We start from the raw sequence: 18,657 nt of genomic DNA, 5'->3' as shown, positions 1-18,657 counted from the left end.
TGCATTATCAGTTCACGTACGGCATCGATGCTTACTGGCACAACGGCTGTTTTTGTACGACCTTCACGGAATTCGACTTTGAGCGAGCGTCGGCCACGATTGAATTCGTTGTACCAGTTTTTCACAGTGCTATAGGATGGTGCTTCATAGCCTTACAAAGATTTTAGTTTATCGATGCACTCTTGTCGCGATAATCCACGTCGAAAGTTGTGAAAAATGATCACACGAAAATGTTCACGAGTTAATTCCATTTTTTGGCCGAGATGAATTTTTTAATTCCCTGTAAATAAAACAATTCACGATTAAATGACAAAACGTTCTGAGTGATGTTTTGCTAAAAAATGTCAAACTTTCCAATGGAAATGTCAGATTGCACCTGGCAACACTTAGTGTTGCCTAGGCCAGAAATATATATAGCAGCCCTCGTATGAGCTTTCAGATGAAAGTTCGTTCAAAAGCTCTTGTGCTTTTAACTCATCATTCAAAGAAGCTCATTTAATTTTTTTAATGGTTTTGTATTAAAATTTCTTTGTTTTGATGTAACATTTGTTTCAGAAATGGATATAATAGATCGCATTTATTTGTATTCATATTTTAATTTTAAATAATATTATTTTCAATAATCTAATATATGATATATTCATAAAACTGTATAAACTCGAGTTGCATGATTTTGATAAATAGTTAAACCCTCAAACACTTTTGAGATATTGCAATCACACTTAGAAGTTAACTCTGTATAAATAAGTTAAGAGTAGATTTTATACATAGTCACATATATGCATATTTCTAAAACTGTATGAAATATACTTACTAAAGAGAGTTTTCTTCGTACAAACTCAATAGTAACTAATGGCGATTGAAGACAAATAATTTACGTTTCTCTCTTTATACTCTCTTTTTACCACTTCTAACCCATACGCGCTTGCACTTCAATATTATAAACTAAAAAAAATTAATACAAATAATATTATTATAAATAAAAATAATAAATTTTTATGAAAATACAAAATAAAATAATATGAAATATATGAAATAACAAAAAATAATTGAAATGTGTATGAAAATTAAAAAAAAAAATTAAATTAAATGAAATTGTTTTTTACAAAAAAAAAACGCAGCTACGCAAAGAAGACGAGGAAAATGACATTGCCAATGATTGGAAATTCGCAGCTATGGTCGTTGACAGACTGTGCCTTATCATATTCACAATGTTCACAATATTAGCCACAATAGCTGTACTACTATCAGCACCACATATTATTGTCTCGTAGCCATATGAGCGAGGTTATTGTTATTGGTTTTATTATAAAATCAATTTGTTAATTATTAAATTAATAACGAAAATTTTTAAGTAAACTTTAAAATTTAAAACCAAAAAAAAAACGTAAAAATTTAAACACACAAACAAACAAACGGAAAATATCACAAAAACAACAACCAAAGACGCACAAAAAACACGCACGTAACTAAACAAATAAAAACAAACAACAACAACAATATACACCGATAAGCGAATAAAATGCAATTTCTATACAACAACAACAACAACAACTTAATGTCACACAACAGATATACAAACACGAATGTCGAAGCGAAAATCAGTATCTGCAAAGAAAACGCAAAAAAGGGAAAACTGTTGCGGAAACACAAAACAAACACAATTAAACAAGCGAAACCCCAAACACACACACATTTACATAAACCTAAAAAAACACAAAAAAATCTAAGAAACAAAAACGCTCACCTTCAACAATCAATCAATCAAACACACAGACTTGCCAACACTAACACAAATACACTGGCAAAAAAATCGGAAAATTTAAATAAAAAAATGTTTAATCTCAGCAAAGTTTAAACAAACAAAAAAAATCGTAAAAACAACAACTAAAAAGCAAATAAAACACAAATATCGTAAAAAATTTAAACCCAATTTATAAACCAAAAAAAGAACTTTAGTTAAATTGTTAGTATTTAAACAAAAAATCTTTTTCTCTTCCTAAACAAAAACTTAGCGCGTAACTAGATTTTTTAATTAAAAAACTGAAAACACAAAACAAAACTTTAAGCTAATTTCACCATCTACAAAAAAAAAAAACAAAAACACTGCTAGGTTTAGAGTTAGTTGACAGTGGTGTAGAAAATTTAGTAGCAAGAATTTGAATATGAGGAAACTGTGAACCAAAACCCTAATACAAGTTGATAAGCAATGATGATTTGATTTACTTACCTTATCAGTACACAATTTAGTAAAAAAATATATTTTCATTAAATTTTGATTTCTTTAAATCCCCGGAATACATTTGTATATGCAAGCTTTTTCACGTAAAACAAAGTATGAAAGCTTGCACTAAAGCGGATATGTCTGAAATAGAACACAGCTTTCACAAAAAGCGCTATAAGTACTCAAGCAAAAAATTCAAAGTGAAAGCTTGCCGATTTTACAACATTTGAGTAGCTTAACTTAATTATTTTTACCCATACCTATTTCTTGTTCAATCTCCATGTTCAACCATACACTTTCCTATAAATAAAAACATAATAAATGTGAAAATAATATTTCTTATATAAAGTCCAATAATACTCGCAGACTTAAACAACCGAGGAGTTTTAAAGCATGTAATAATCCTAGTACTGGCATCTTAACTTTCAACGTCAAACTCTGAGTGAAAGCAATGTGGACAATTTGAGGCGAGATTAAATAAGCATAATCTGTAAACCACTTCGAGCAAACAAACAGCTTTTGTATATAGTACCATATAAATATACACTGATCATATAGGTATGTATGTATGCAGTGAGCATATGTATGTTTATTGACAAGCGTTCACCATAATTCACTAGCAAATAGGATGCATATTAAGATTAATTATATATAGATGCATATAAATCAACTTCACAATAGGAATCATTATGGAATTAGTGAAATATGAAAGGTGACATAACCACTGCTCCAACCATTTGCATGACAACTGTACTCTAATAGGCATATTTACAGGCATAATTGCATACAACCACTTAATTAAGCTAAACAGTAGCTGCATAAGGCTCATAAACGTACACATTTCAAAGTCAGCAGATTTTATAATAGCAGAATTAATCGATGTCATCGCAGTTAGAAGAAAACAGCAAATCATGTCATTAGTTAGAAACTAATACAAAATTATACATTTTATTTTTAATTTTTATTTCAATTTATTATTTATTGTGACATTTCATAAAGGTTTCCATTAAACAATTAAAAAAAAAATAAACGCGTATTGTATGCAAATTATCGCACGCGTGAAAATCTAAAAGTAAAATAAATAAACGAAGAGCAGACACAAGCATTAATATGCATAAAACTGTTAAATAAAAAGCCGTTAAAACTGCCAATTATTCATAATAAACAAAAAGAAAACAACTAATAACTCTAGCATGTAACAATTAAAAGAATATTTATCGCATGCGATATTTTGCAAATCAATTACGACATAAAAATGATAATTAAACCCTCTCCAAACACCATTAAACAAGCGTACAAAACCAATATAAATAACCCAAAAACTGGGAAATTTTGCAATGAAAACAAAAATAATGAAAATGAATGCGGGAAAAATGTCATGCGCGAAAATTGCGTTCACATATATTGAAGTAAGATAACAACACCTCATAAGGCTCATAAAACATACGACGCGTCACCATATGCGTATGTGGTTTCGCTGGCGCGTGTGTGTGGACCCAAATTATGGGACCGCGAAGAGAATTGATATAAAAGAACAGCATGCACTGCAAGAAATGGTTGCGAGCAATAATATCTGCGTGTTGATGACGGCAACAATGTATATGAGATGAAATGCGTTATGATCGAGCGATTTATTGTTTGGCTACGGTTGGGTGCTGTATATACATACCTATATATTATAGGTGTGTTTATAAGCTACCAACTTGGCATTGCAGGTGGGGGCACTTGACAATACATTTGTTTGGTTTAGGGCTACCGATGTGATTGAAACTTCCAAATTTTAAGATATAGCAAATTTTGTCGGTTTTTAGTGAGAGCAATGAGATTCATAGACAGATTAATCATTTAGTATTTCATTGATAGAGTAAATAGTTGATTCATCAAAATCTTCTGTCATATATCTATTGATTTATTATAAAATTGATCGAACTATATTTTTAACGCTTCATGTATGGTACATTCCACATATAAACTTTCGAATTCATATTATTATAATAGATTTGCTATAGTCCTGCAATAATGCATCGACAGCTCAAACTGTAACGTCCTGCACCTTCCAAAAAATCATTGAATCTCATGCGTGTCTTAAAAACAGCAAACTTTGCTTATAATAAAATAGTTTAGGAACCGAACAAAATATCGCTCGTTCATTTCAAAGTACAGCAAATAATATAAAAATAAAATATTGAGAGCTTCTACCATACCTACGTTTATGCTTTTACTTTTTTATATCGTTTAACATATAATTCATATTAACACCAACGCAGCCAGCTACAAAAAAAAGCTTCAGTGAAAATATGTCACCAACTATCGACAGCAGACAAACCACAAAACACAAGCAAAACCACTGACTGAAAGCTAACAGCTTTAGCTGCAATGCATTGTGCTACAGCTTTTTCGCTTTCACCTGTTGCCATGGCAGCTTTTGTCACAAGCTCTGTCAACGCATGAAAGCTTTAGAGCAACAGCTGGCAAATGCATTGCACTAAAGCTGTGACATGAATAAACGTTTTTGGCTTTATTTTTTAATAGTTCTTCTTTAGTTTAGTATGGTTATTCTGCTTCTATTTGTAAATCTTGTGCAATAGATACAATCAGAATTTGCTTTGAATATAAAACTAATAGGCTAAAACAAATGAAATAAAACAAGAAATGGAAAGGTCATAATTAAATACATAAATGTGCAAAATCACAACGTAAATTTTTAACCAAAAACATATAATAGTAGTAAATGCATTGAGAAAAAAATAGAAGTAATAGAAATTCATAAATAGAAATGTGCAATATCACACATGAACATCATAAATCACAACTAAAATAAGTAATTTCCTAAGATAAGTATACATAGCATAAATATTTTGAAGCTACCAAAAACCAAAAACCACAAGCCTCTCAAAGCAGGAATACACTGAGAAAAATTTGCTGACAAATGGAAAATCAATCCTTACAAGCATGCATACCCACGAAGATTGCATTGGCAGTAGTAGTTATCTAAAAAAATATACGAAAATATAGCAAATATTTCATACAGACATACATACATACAAGTAATTGCAATTTTATACAAATGTTGTTTGTAAAATATCATCACTGAATTCATAGATTTGTGCTCAATGTAATATTTATGGAATTAAAGCAGTCAACTTCAAGTATAAGCAACTTTCACGATTTTTATAAAACTTTTATTTTCTAAAATGTTTACTTTTTTTAAATAAATATTACTCAACAAATTTTATATTTATATTGCCAAATGCACCTATGCATTTACAGCACGCGCAAGGGTACAGTGAAGTGCAAAATTATATTCCCTAAATGTGTATATACATATATGTACTAAGTATATTTGTATCTATTTGTGAAAATTTCTCATGTAAAGTCGTTTCACTAAGTTTTTTTTTCGACACACTTTAAACTCTATTTTAATTTACTAAATTTTCTTTTAGTTTAAATCGTTTCTTTAGTTCGCACGGTCTACAAATAGTTTGGTAGTTGCAATAGTTATTGAGGCTCTTGAGAAAAGTTATGAATCTTACCTTCGAAATATACCAGCTCAACTCGAAATACTTTCTTATTCTCTCAGTTTTTCTCAATGTTCTCCTTCATTTAAAGGCATATCATTGCTCCTAGCTCTATATTCTCTCAGTTTTTCTCAATGCTCTCCTGCATCTAATGGGCATATCACTGCTCCTAGCTCAGAACCACCGTTCTCCCAAGAAAATTTTGTTCTAAAGTGAAAAAAATTTGAAAAATACTTCTTTCATAAGACGCAGATTACTAGAAAGCGCTTGATGTATTGTAATCTTTATGCGGTATTTGCCAAACTGAAAATGAATTATAGGAAGATTAAAGTTTCAAACCAGTTCCTTGGATGTCAAGACTTGAAATTTCAAATATGAGAAATATACTGCAAAGCAGAGTATCCAATCAATATAAACATTTGTCCGTACTGAGATTAACTTCGGATCTGTTTTAAATGTTTTTTTTTTTTTAGATTTTTAAGGCCTCTTAACGGGCTGTATGAATGTACACTTTGTTCTTTGATCAAAGATCTGAACTATATAATAATTTTATAATAATAATAATTTACAATTTATAATAAATAATTTTATAGTTTCTAAATGGCACTAAGGCCTCTTTTTATACCGTCGATTCCAATTTTTTGAGCTGAGATTCTCTAATATGCTTTCACATGAAATTATAACGATCGTAAGGTGTTTGGTATTTTTTTTGAGGTATGGCAAATATAGAGGGATTGATTTTTAAAGGTATTTCTTAATAAATTTTTATAAATTTTTAGGTTAGTTTAACCAGTGTTCCTGAAGGCAATTCTTGGTTTTTTTTTCAAAATTCTTTCTTTATTTTCTCTCTGAGAGTCTTTAACCATTTCTATTTACATTCATTGTTTATTATCATACTTAATAATATACATAAGCAAAACAATATTTTCCAAACTGTACAATTTCTTTCGAAAAACACATGATAAATATCAACAATTTATAAAGTTTTATATATACATATAGTTATAATTAATAAACGTAAATAAATTTATATTATAATAAGTAATGGATAAAATTTCAACAAATTATAGGTAAAAAGTATTACATTTTATACGAAAAAAAGCGATTTGAGGGAATATGTAGTAGTGTATGAATGTATTTGTTCGATATGATTTATTTGTGAATTCCTATGTTTCAATTCGTTTAAGCAAAAAGTGTGAACATAAATTTTGCTTAAAAGGGTATAAAGCCAGAATTCTAAATTTGTATTAAAGAAAATTATTCGAGACAATGGCGACCTCTGCGCGCTGCTCACAGCCACGAGGTAGCCATGCAAATGCGAATGAAAAATTATAAACAAAATGCTGCAAATGCAAAAGTGGGTTTAAAAAATCAACTTTAAATAAATTTAAATAAAAATCTATTAATGCAAGTAAAGCACAAACGCTGCCACACCAGAAATAATAATAATATTAATATTAATAACGGTATATTAATGTATGTATGTACTATACGATGCGATCCGGCGAAAATAGAGTTTGGATAATTTTTTTATTTTTTTAAGTAAACAACAGTATATAAACAAGAATTAAATTTAATTTTTCTACGAACGAAAACAAAAATCATGAAACTTGAGGGTAATTAATATAATTTTAACGGTTAAATGAAATAGCAGTAACTTAGAGAACAGACAACCAGTCAGTGTAATGAGATAGCAAACCAATAGCATTTTTATGGAACTAGACGTACTCGTACATTTGTAACGGTAGTGGACGCAATACAAAATAAGTAACAACTAAGGTAAATATTATAACTAGCAGAATTTAGAAAATGTTTGGAATCCGTGTAGTAGGAAATAGCAAGAACACAAAGTATATAGACAGTACAGTAATCTGGCATTGGGACCGAGCAACGCGAAAGAGCTTTTGAACACACACACACAAATAAGAGAGTATAATTACCGATTACAATTGCATAGCATACGAAGTAAGCCGAGTTAAGTACACAGTGAACGATACAGCAACTGACAGTGGGTGTAAAAAGTAAACGACACAACAGCAAAAGAGTGCAGCAAGTGTATGAAAATTTGAAAATATTGGGTGTCATACCAGGACAGCAAGCAGCAAGTTTTTCAAATCCCTTTTTTAAATAAGCAGTATATAAAGAAAGTGAAATTTTTCTCTAAAGCATTAAGTAAACTTAGAAATGCTGTAAAAATAATAATAAATAATTAATAAGCGAACTAGTTGCATTTAACAAATTTTAAATATTTAAATTAAATTCAATTTTTAATAAATTATAACTATTTATTAAAAACAAAAACAAAACAAAACCAAAATACGGACAACAATTTAAACAAATACTCCTTTCTCTATTTGAACCTTAAGCTAGACGCATGAAAAAATAAAAACAAAACAAAAAACCAATAAAAACAATAAGGATTGATTAACTAGAATTTTAATAAATATGAAAATAAGTTTAAATTAAATTGAGAATTATGCCTTGCATTGCAAGCAGATTTAAACTATGGCATATTATGGTAAACTAAAAGTGTAATACTGCAAGATTTTCAAAGTCGTGCGCTGATTTTTTATGTCGTTATTAGTATTTAATTGTAATTAAAAATTTAATAATAAATAGTGGTAAACGCAATTTAATAAATAATTAAGCATAAACCTTTACTGTATGAATGATTGAGTGCAGCAGCAAGGCAGTAAGCAGAATTAAACTAAATTAATTAATGAGAATAAATAAAGAAATATATAGACGTAGTCATTTTGACTTTAATTAGCAGTAAATTAACTAAAAATAAATTGAAGAGAAAATACATGAAAATAACATAACAAAAAATTGTACATTTTTAAAAAACCGAAAAACTCAAATAAATACATAATTAGTTTATTTCCAAATAAACCACAAAAAAAACAAAAAGCATAATGAGCAAAATTTGAAGAAGAGAAAGTAATTAAGCAAATGAAAAAAAAATGAATTATTATTAGTAAACTAAATGAATTGAATTGCAAATTTTTGATGCTGATTTAATGACTAATTTAAATTTAGTAGTTATGTACCAAACAAGACCTAAATAACTGTAATATTTAAAATGAAAACACACAAAAATATTATCAGTACAATATTGAATGCAGTTTAAGAAGCAAGGTCTTTGAATTGAATTTTTTGAATTTAAATAGTGTCGGCGATCGCAGCGAAAACATTCAAATTGAGAATAACGAAAATAAAGAATAATAAAAAATTTACAACGTTCGAGATATTTACTTTGACAGCAGTTTAAGCTTAAGGCAGGTTTATTAATATATTTGAGCATCTTGAGCATCGAAAGCATGTGAATACAGCTTTAAGATGAGTACCAGAAGCAGCTTTCAATCGAGCTTTTTACGAACTTAAAGCTCAAGAAGTCATTTACCAGACTAGAAGAGACAACACAGTCTTCAAATTGTAACGAATGCAAAAAGAGGAATGAACGAGGACAACGAACTGGTTTTGGCAAATGTAATGAGTTGACTAAAATTTTGAGCAACGAATTTGGAAGTTCGTGACAATGAGGAGTGCCAATAGCTTCAGGATCAAGCGAATGGTAACAGGTGCATCGCCTTTGAGAATTTGAGAAATATTCTCTATTGAGGAAATATGTATATACTCGTAATATATTTGTTCTGTTAATTTTTTATGCTCCAAATATAATTTTAAACAAGTATCGTTTTTGTAAAAAATATATACACTGTATAGTAATTAATACTAATATTTAGCTTTAATTTTCAAAAAAAAAAAAAAACAAATCAGAAAACAAAAACTAAGAATCAGTAAAATAAGTGGTGCAATTTTATATTCAAAGTAGTAAAATTTTCTGCCTTTAATCGAAAAAAATTTTAAATTTTTACTATGAAAAAAATTAACAAAGAAATTGTGCAAAGCAGACAATTTTACGCCCAAAAATTCTGATGTCCGCTCAGTTTGTCAACGAACGCGTTTTAACTAAACTAATCACTTGTAATTTTCATACACAGTTTCGACGTTGAACAAATATTGAAAGGTGCTCATAAACACTTTTTTTATAAAGTAAAAAATATTATTGAAGTTAGCAAGCACACGAAAATCCAGCAGATGGCATGAACACTCCCGAGGAAAGGTGAATAATTTACAATGAAAATTTTGTGTATAATGGTTTATTTAAAGTTTCTCAACTATAATATATACATATATATTGGCATATATTATATTTAACATTTTTGTAATTTCTCTAACACACAAACCGTACACCTAGCACTCATTCATTAAGGTAGACAAGGTAGACACATTTTTTAATTATTTTATAAATAGAGATAAGAAAATGTTCCTAAGAAATTACACAATTGTTATATTTTAATTTAATACTTTTCCAAAATTATTTCAATATTTTTTTTAATTTATAACCTTAAACATTATATTTAAACCTTACGTAGTATATTTGCATGCATTAAAGTTCCCAACTTAGCTCATCTAACTAATATTTATTATCCCTTATATGATTCCTTGCTGTCCTATGAGGAAACTGGTAAGTGTTATTCATATGGAATAATTTCAATAATAATTCGATTTCTAAACAAAAATGTTTGAAAATTATATATTGAAAAAATATGAATCATTTCATTTCATTTACATTTTCAACTTCATCACCCATTTATTTAAAAATATTCAATAGAAACCCTTTCATACATTACCTATGACATTCTTTTATAGAGCAAATTGATTCGCATGACCCATCAACATTCAAGATCTCAAAGCCTAGCACCAGCCCAGCAATATTTTTGTGAAGAAATTCGGATGATAATACAGTAAAAAATGTATTCTAGTGAGTATGATAACAATTATACAAATTTTTTTTATAAAGATATTGATAAATAAAAAAAAAAAAGATTTTCATGTTTATTCTATTACAAATAAATTAATTAATTTCACTACAAATATTAAACTCCGAAGATAGAGGATTTCAACACACACATATACATGAACTACATATTAGGTTGTCAAATATCTCTCTGCCGCTTTTTTGCTTTTTATTCAATACTTTATAAAAAGTGTTACAGGGAATTTAGTTTATACGAGTTTAGTTCAAATAAGCGCCGTTTCATTCGATAATATGTTTCCATCTAGACGGTAACTTCATAATACCCCCCACGTAGAAGCCCTCCTCTTATATGCGGAGAACTCGAACATCCACTTTTCTCAAGTCCCTTTTCAGTTCAACTTTACACCACCAAGGGTTTTCGCCATGGGCGGGAACAGGAGGTAATCACTTGGCGCTATATCCGGGCTAAATGGTGGATGTGATAAAACCTCCCATCTGAGCTTCCGTAGCTTCTGACGAGTCATCAACGAAGTGTGTGGTCTGGCGTTGTCCTGGTGGAACACTACACCCTCCCTGTTGGCAAATTCTGGACGCTTCTGGTCGATCGCCTGCTTCAAGCGGTCCAGTTGTTCGCAGTAGATGGTAGAATTAAACGCCTGGCCATATGGGAGTAGCTCATAGTGGATGATTGCCTTCTAATCTCACCAAACACACAGCAAAATCTTCCTGGCCGTCAATCTCGGCTTGGCCTCTGTTTGGGACGATTCACCGGCCTTCGACCACAACCGTTTTCGTTTGATATTGTCGTATATAACCCATTTCTCGTCGTCAGTTACCATCCGCTTCAAAAATGCGTCGAGTTCGTTCCGTTTCAGCAGCATATCGCAGGTGTTGATTCGGTCCGGAAGGGTTTTTTGCATCAAATCATGCGGCACCCAAACATCAAGCTTTTTTATGTATCTAGCCTTCTGCATCTCCTGGGCGATGTTACGAAATGCCACATGCCGGTCTAACTCTATATTTTTCTTTATTTGATCACCCGCTCTGAATCGTCAAAACGAAACAGTTCGAAGTGATAGAGTACCATCCCCCAAAATACCATTAATCTCACGGAACGTTTCTCCAGCGGATTTGCCTTTAACGATGGAAAATTTTAAAATAGCGCGAATTTCGGCGTTAGTGAACTCCATGTTTACACGTCTCTAACTGTTGAACGCAATATCCAAACTAATCATGCGTAGCGTCGTTTTGTAGGTTATGTCAAGACCTTTCAAAGATGTATAGTATTGCCAGATACGAGCACTGTAACGCGTTATACATAGCCGCAAAATTCAAAAGACAAAAAGGCGGAAGGAGATATTTGACAACCTAATATTTAAATATTTCCTTAAAAAATTTTATATTTATTTTCGTTTATATATATTTTATCCATTTTCTATTTTAGGTCTGCGAGGAGTCTTCTTCGAATGGCATGTCCTGTGATGTTCCCGAACAAAAGTTTACTATTATAATTTCAAAAATAAATGTTTTATGAATTGTTTTAAGAATCATAAACGCATAGTAAAAATTAATAATATTACATGTTATGTATACAATTTTTTATAAAATAAATTAACATTGTATGATATGTGAAAAAATACCTCAATATTTATTTAAAAGGGAAATTCAGAAGTTGAGTTAAAAAAGTACAATATCCTGTTGGCAACTATATAATTAATAAACCAAAATGAAAATGAAAAAATGCTGCTATTAAACCCTCACTTACACACCAATTTCAATAAACACCACTCCAACACCTCAAAGCACGGCGGCTACAATTACAGCCTACAAATGCATAAACACTCAGTCAATTATTGACAGCAACTCTACACACTCACACCAGGCATTCACTGGTTTTTCGCGACTTCAACTGTTTACAGCAATTGACTGCAAAATCGATTTTTATTTGCAATTCCACGGGAAATTTAATTTGAGTAGCCACCGAAATCATTTAAGTGTGACCACCTCAACCACACATGCAACGACTAACCGCCAACAAAATTTTAGCGGCATGAGTCGGGTTTGTTTGTGTTGTATGTGTAGCTTATTGTGCTGCTGTGTTTTGCATTTCACCAGCTCGGCCACTGCATTGCTATTTTTAGTAGAGTTGGTAAATTTATTTCACTTCACCACCCAGCGACAATTAAGGACACAAATTGCTGTGGTGTGGGTGAGGGGAAGGCGACGCTAAAGGTCACCACTCACTGCAATTGCGCTTGTGTACCTAGGTTTGTTGGTGAAGTGCAGTTAGCAAGCTTTTTATATTGTTTTTAAATAGCGCTTTCATAGACAGGTATATACAGGGTGGTTCGCACACTAGTTACCGAATGAAATGAAAGTTGTTATGTTCTCTGCGGGTAAGTAAATCTCTTATCCACGAGAAAGTGTTAATTTAAAGCAGATAGTTTTAATATTTGATTTTAGAGCGAAATTAGTTCATTGAAGAAGCAATTGCCTTTAATATCACATGATGAACTCTAGCGAAATATCAAAATTATGTACAATATTATTGAGTTTTAAAATTATATTTATATATAAAAATAAAATGGTTTAATTATGCAATTTTTTAACTCAAGAATGAAGTTGCTTTTGGACCACCCATTACTCATTTATGCATTGTTTATTCACGTTTCTAGGCTTTATTGTTTACAGAGGCGCTTTGGTGGGCAAATTCGGATTAGCTGATACTTGCCACAGCACATTCCACTAACATTCTTTCAACGACTCATTTTGCGCTTTTCTACAAAGCATTTACAGTTGGTTTGTGCAATGCTTGGAACGGTGGACTGACAAGTATTTACAGTTAGAAAGATATAAATTAAAAAATACTCTTAAAAGTGGAAAATAATACCGATGAAATATTAGATTTAAAAAAGTTCATACGTCTCTCCGAAGCTTCAAAAAATTATGTTCTTTTACAAACGAGTATATCATAAAGGGAAATAGACACACTCCGAGTCTCCTTAGCCTTCTTGGAGTATATTTTGAAAGCGATAAAATTAACAAAAAGTTTCCGACTTAAAGTAGTTAACTAAAATCTTCATCAAGTCGAAGGATATACTTTTAATTTTCAAATATCATCACCATCATCATTTGGCTCTACAGCTCTCTGAGAGCTTTGGCCTGCTGAACAATACGCCTCCAAGCTACTCTGTCTTTTGCGGTCTCTCTGCAGTTTTCTAATCGGAACTTCTTCAGATCCTCGTTTATTTCGTCCTTCCATCTTGTTCTTGGCCTTCCTCTTGCTCTGACGATGTATGTTTTCGCGTTCAATACCTTCTTTTGGGATCATGAATCATCCATTCTTTAAATATCTCCTTGCCATTTTATTCGTTGCGTTTTGATGAATCGCACCACGTTTTCGCCCTGAATTAGCTGGTCAAGTTCGCTATTCCATCCTATATTCCATTCGTCAGGTCCGATTCTGACTGCGCCGGAAATTCTTTTTCGGAGAATTTTTCATTCAAAGTTCATTGATTTTGTTTTGTCCTTTTCGCTCATTGACCACGTTTCAGCTCCATAGCACAAGACTAGTTTGCATGGTCTGTTGATTAGTTTGGACTTAAAGAGTTTTATAAGAAATGCGAACGATCTATTTGCTGCTTGTGTTCTGTCATCGATTGTAACGCTTATATCGTTGCCCGCTGTTAGCTTGTAGCCAAGGTATGTGAAAGTGCTTACCGCTTCAAACTCAAGAAATTTTCCAAGTTAATTTCTTGTTCAAATATATTTAAAGCAATTTTTATAAAAATCTCATCAAATTCCTTCTATGGTATATCGGTCCCACTGTGCCATATTAGACAACCATTATCGCGACTAAGCTTTCAAATAAGCACAAAGCGTAATCTCACCAACAATTACACAAGTTTATCGATATGATGCAAGCGCTGACACACATTACAAATACACCACAACCGTTTACGCGCTTACTCAACGCGAGCAGGTATGTATTACCAAAAGCTAAAGCAAAACCAAAACAAAACAATAATCATCATCATCAGCGCTGCTAGAACTGCACCGAACTAGTTATGGTTAAATCAAAAAAGATAACCAACCGTGTTGACCATTGTCTAGCATTAGAGCCTCCATGGCACCCACTGAGTGGAAAATTGCCTCTACATTGCTGACAGCGACAACATGCCGTTAAATTCGTTTTTTATGCGCCGCTAACACAAGGTATGACCTCTGAAGGCTCGCTGCTGAAAACAAAACAAAGCAAAAGCACCCCCGCTCACACTAAAACTACACTAAATGGGGCAAACCTTTGAGATTTGTTCGTTTCTAAATGGAGGAAGGTGACTAAAGCGCCCAGCAGTGAATGCGCGCTGGTTATAAGCAGTTAAGCGAAGTAGGAGCAGCAAGAAGCCATTCATTAGAATGTCAATGGCTCGTTCGACTTCAATATGAGCGGCGAGCGCAAACAAAAGCGTATAAACACTGTTATAAACATATAACGGTACATATGACATTGACTGGTATTTCTGATGTTATTTTTACACGATGACAATGAGCAATAAAAGCCACAACAACTCACACGCACACACATACACGCGTGAGAAAGTGAAAAAGGACTGATAAAAAGCGCGGAGAAAGTGAAAGCAGCCGGTGGGCCAAGTGAAATTGGAATGTCAGCTATCGGCCCACTCCGTACCGACGCCTTGTTGTTGGCAACAATTTATTGTTGTTAATACAGCGCCACACACACACAAGCACTCAAACACAAACGAGGGAAAACTCTAAGCGCCGACGACGACGACGATGTTGGTGGCCGGAGTACGGATGGCAGCGTACGACCTGACGAACACAAAACGATTAGCGATTGTTGGCTTTGCTATTGGTTTTCCCCCGTGACAGCTGAATGTTTTGTTTTCGTGCCGCTTCTTCCTGTTCTTGCGCCTGCCAGTGCTTTGATTTCGCTTTGTTGTTGGCTATTTAATAGTCGCAGGCTTTCAAAGGTGTAATTTCACTGCGCTGGTTTAGTATGAAATTTGGCGGTTGATTAGAAGGGCTCTCTGATTGAACTTTGCTCTGCAGCGCTATGCCGAGGCGCGTGAAATTCCTGTGTTTCAGTGCTTGTGAATCAACGTGAATGCGCTTTTGTGCGTGTGTGTTTCGGTATTTCAATAATAATAGCCTTGGTTAATTGCAATGAATAAATAAATATTTGATACAAAATTGTTTAACATTAAGTGGTTTGTTTTGACTTGGGAAAGGACCCAGTGTTATAAACTAGTAAATAAAAGTAATTGAGAAATAAAGTAATAAATAAAATCCGATATAAGAAGGATTCCTGAAAAACTTTCAGCACACATTCATATGGAAATTTGCGAAAGGTAAGTCTAAATCTATTATTTATAAAAAAATATATGCTTCATTATCGCAGCAGTAGAAGTGACTTTAAGGTGATTAGAATTTAGTGTCTGAGCCAGTTTAATTACAAATGGATCACCATATTTCTGACTTCGAGTTAATAAACGTTATTGAAGTCTATCTATGAAGTCTATGAAGTCTAAGTATATGTATAACTTTAATATTATACTTCTGACAATATTGTATCTAAAGTGAGAAATTGTATCAAAAGATAGAACATTCGATAACTAAAAAAGGCCCGTCTTATAGTAGGTAGATATAGAGGAGAGAGATATAGGTAGGAACTCTTGAATTTCATACCAATTACCTGCCATAATTCGTAGTCTCTCTAACTCTTAAGTTTTATGTGGATTATAGTAATTCGAGTTAGTGAAATTCAACTGTATGCAAAATAAATATTTCCTCGCCTGTTTAGATTGGCTGATTTTAATCGATATATAGAATACTAAACCTCATGAAACCATTAATCTATTATTAATAAATAACTTTGATAATTCTAAGTATATAGTACTTAAAGCCCAGGTCCTGAATAATAAATAAATCAATGAATATTTAGGACATGACAAAAGATTAATAGAAAAAGTAGAAAAATAACATAAATGTTTTTAAGTTATGCCAACACGCATGTACAGTACAAATTTAATCTTACTAACAACGTTAAACTGAATATTGCGTTTATACATATGGACAAACATTTCTTTATTATAAGCATGAAGACACGTTCATATGTACTCTCTGTGTACCACTGTTTGACATTTGAACTATGCGGCCTTCAACAACGAAAATAGAGAAATTTATGGTAACTAAAATAGCACAACCGCAGTTGCCAGTTCCACCGAATTCAATTCAATTCATAAGCAAACCGCGAGCGACATTGTACATTGAATTCTTTGCGTTTTTTGTATCGATTTTTATTTTTTTTTATGAATTGTAAATACAGCCGTGCTTTGATCATCGATCGAAATTAGACGCTATTTCTTTTTTACTTGGCGCATGGATTTTGCTTGTCCAGCGTCAACAGTGCGCACTAAATGCTTCGTAATATTGACATTTATCATTTTTACCAATCGAATTGAATGTATAACACACAATCTTTAAACTCATTTTTTTGGCATTTTTCATGTCAAGCAAATGTTTACATTATAAATTTGATGCTTCCAAAATCTGCGCTGTCTGTTTGACGCATGCAACACAACAGCGCTGCTTTTGGAATTAACAAGTTTTTAGCTGTTGTTGTTGTAGTTTCAAATTGCTTTCAATTCAGTTATTGTTGAGCAAATATTTAAGGGAGACAAGCTTTTTATGGTAATGAGTATAACTGAGATTATATCTATATCTTATGTTCCCTAATTTTTATCCGTTCAGTTTAAGTTTTTTGTGAAAAAGATTTTTATAAAAATTCTACATTTTCATGAAGTTTTTTGAAACATTTTCTTGGTGCAAAAAACTTGTAATTGTCTTATATTATAGTTAATCTTATTCATTTAGAATATTTTATGCCAGTGAGAAGTTCCATCTAGACCTCTTATGGTGTCGAATATGTACTCTTTTATATTAGAGGCAATTATGTTTCAACATTCTACAGAACCTCGCACACATAACGGTAAAATAATATCAAAAACCCTTCAAACGTTTTCAAACTAAGATTCAAAGGCTGAGAAATCACGACTTTCATAGCACCGACGCCTACTTAGTAGCTCAGTTTATAGGGCTTTGTCCAGGTAAAATGCTTTGCATCAACCCAGTGAGAAAATAAAAAAGACTTATGATTAAATTTTTTTCGACTATGTTATTGGTCTACAACTTTGCTTCCACCGTATAAATTTAAGGCTTTTTTTGTATAAAAAAAGGTTACAAAAATGTTATTCAAAATATTAGCCGTCGCTAGCTACTACTTTTGACCATCTTTCTGGCAGCATGCGTATTCCGTGCATATGTCGAGAATTCGGCTCAAAAAGTGACATTTTTAGTTGAGAATAAGTTTGGGAAGCAAACAGATCTCTGCAAATATTTTGTTGGGTTAATGTTGACACAAATGTCCAAGATCGATATAAAACGATTAATCGATTTAATTGACCAGTGCTTGACCCTAGAGACATCAATTGGAAAACGGCGGAAGCAAAGTTGTAGACCATGATTACATGATTTCAATATAATGTTGATTTATTTATTTCTCGCGAAAACTTCATAGTCCCTACAATATCCAGTGAATTGCTTCCGCTGTCTTTTCAAATAAACAGCACAGCCCTCTTGTTAATAAAGCGTACAAATAACGAAAGCTTACCAACAATTCACCAAACTATCAAAGTAAATATTTATCTTATCCAATCTAACCAATTATTAGAGCAACCACCTGTCGACAAATAATGCCACAGTAGACCAACAAGCGACAGACATTAACAATTACGCAGCGTAAAATTTGGCACCTAACTTTGAAACAAATTGAATTACAGAATTAGCACCTCGAGTTACATATTCGAAATGAAACTGATAGCATTCAAACCATCCGCGACAGTGCTGCCAAGTGTTTGCAATGAAAGTCTACAGCCTTACCATACAAAAGAGCTTTTAAATTAATAAAAGCTTGCGAAAGCTCTGCCAAAGCTTTTGCTAACACACCTGTCGTGCTTGCCGGCATTAAATTTTTGTATGTATGTGTGTCCATACCCGTAGAATACACA

At 32.2% G+C, this 18,657-nt stretch overlaps 1 protein-coding gene across 1 annotated transcript in view; it reads left to right on the top strand.

Moving 5' to 3' along the window:
• The window catches only part of LOC105211439 (neuronal acetylcholine receptor subunit alpha-7), a 182,175-nt gene extending 171,953 nt beyond the window's left edge, over positions 1 to 10,222 (top strand). Inside the window, exon 14 of the mRNA XM_054227100.1 lies at positions 1,122 to 10,222. Coding sequence (XP_054083075.1) covers positions 1,122 to 1,274 — 153 coding nt within the window. The 3' untranslated portion in view covers positions 1,275 to 10,222. The remainder of the gene's footprint in view (positions 1 to 1,121) is intronic.
• The last annotated feature ends 8,435 nt before the right edge of the window (positions 10,223 to 18,657 follow it).

The sequence above is a fragment of the Zeugodacus cucurbitae genome, chromosome 3 (assembly GCF_028554725.1).
Source record: "Zeugodacus cucurbitae isolate PBARC_wt_2022May chromosome 3, idZeuCucr1.2, whole genome shotgun sequence".
NCBI lineage: Eukaryota > Metazoa > Arthropoda > Insecta > Diptera > Tephritidae > Zeugodacus > Zeugodacus cucurbitae.
This window is presented reverse-complemented; position numbering and strand designations above follow the sequence as displayed.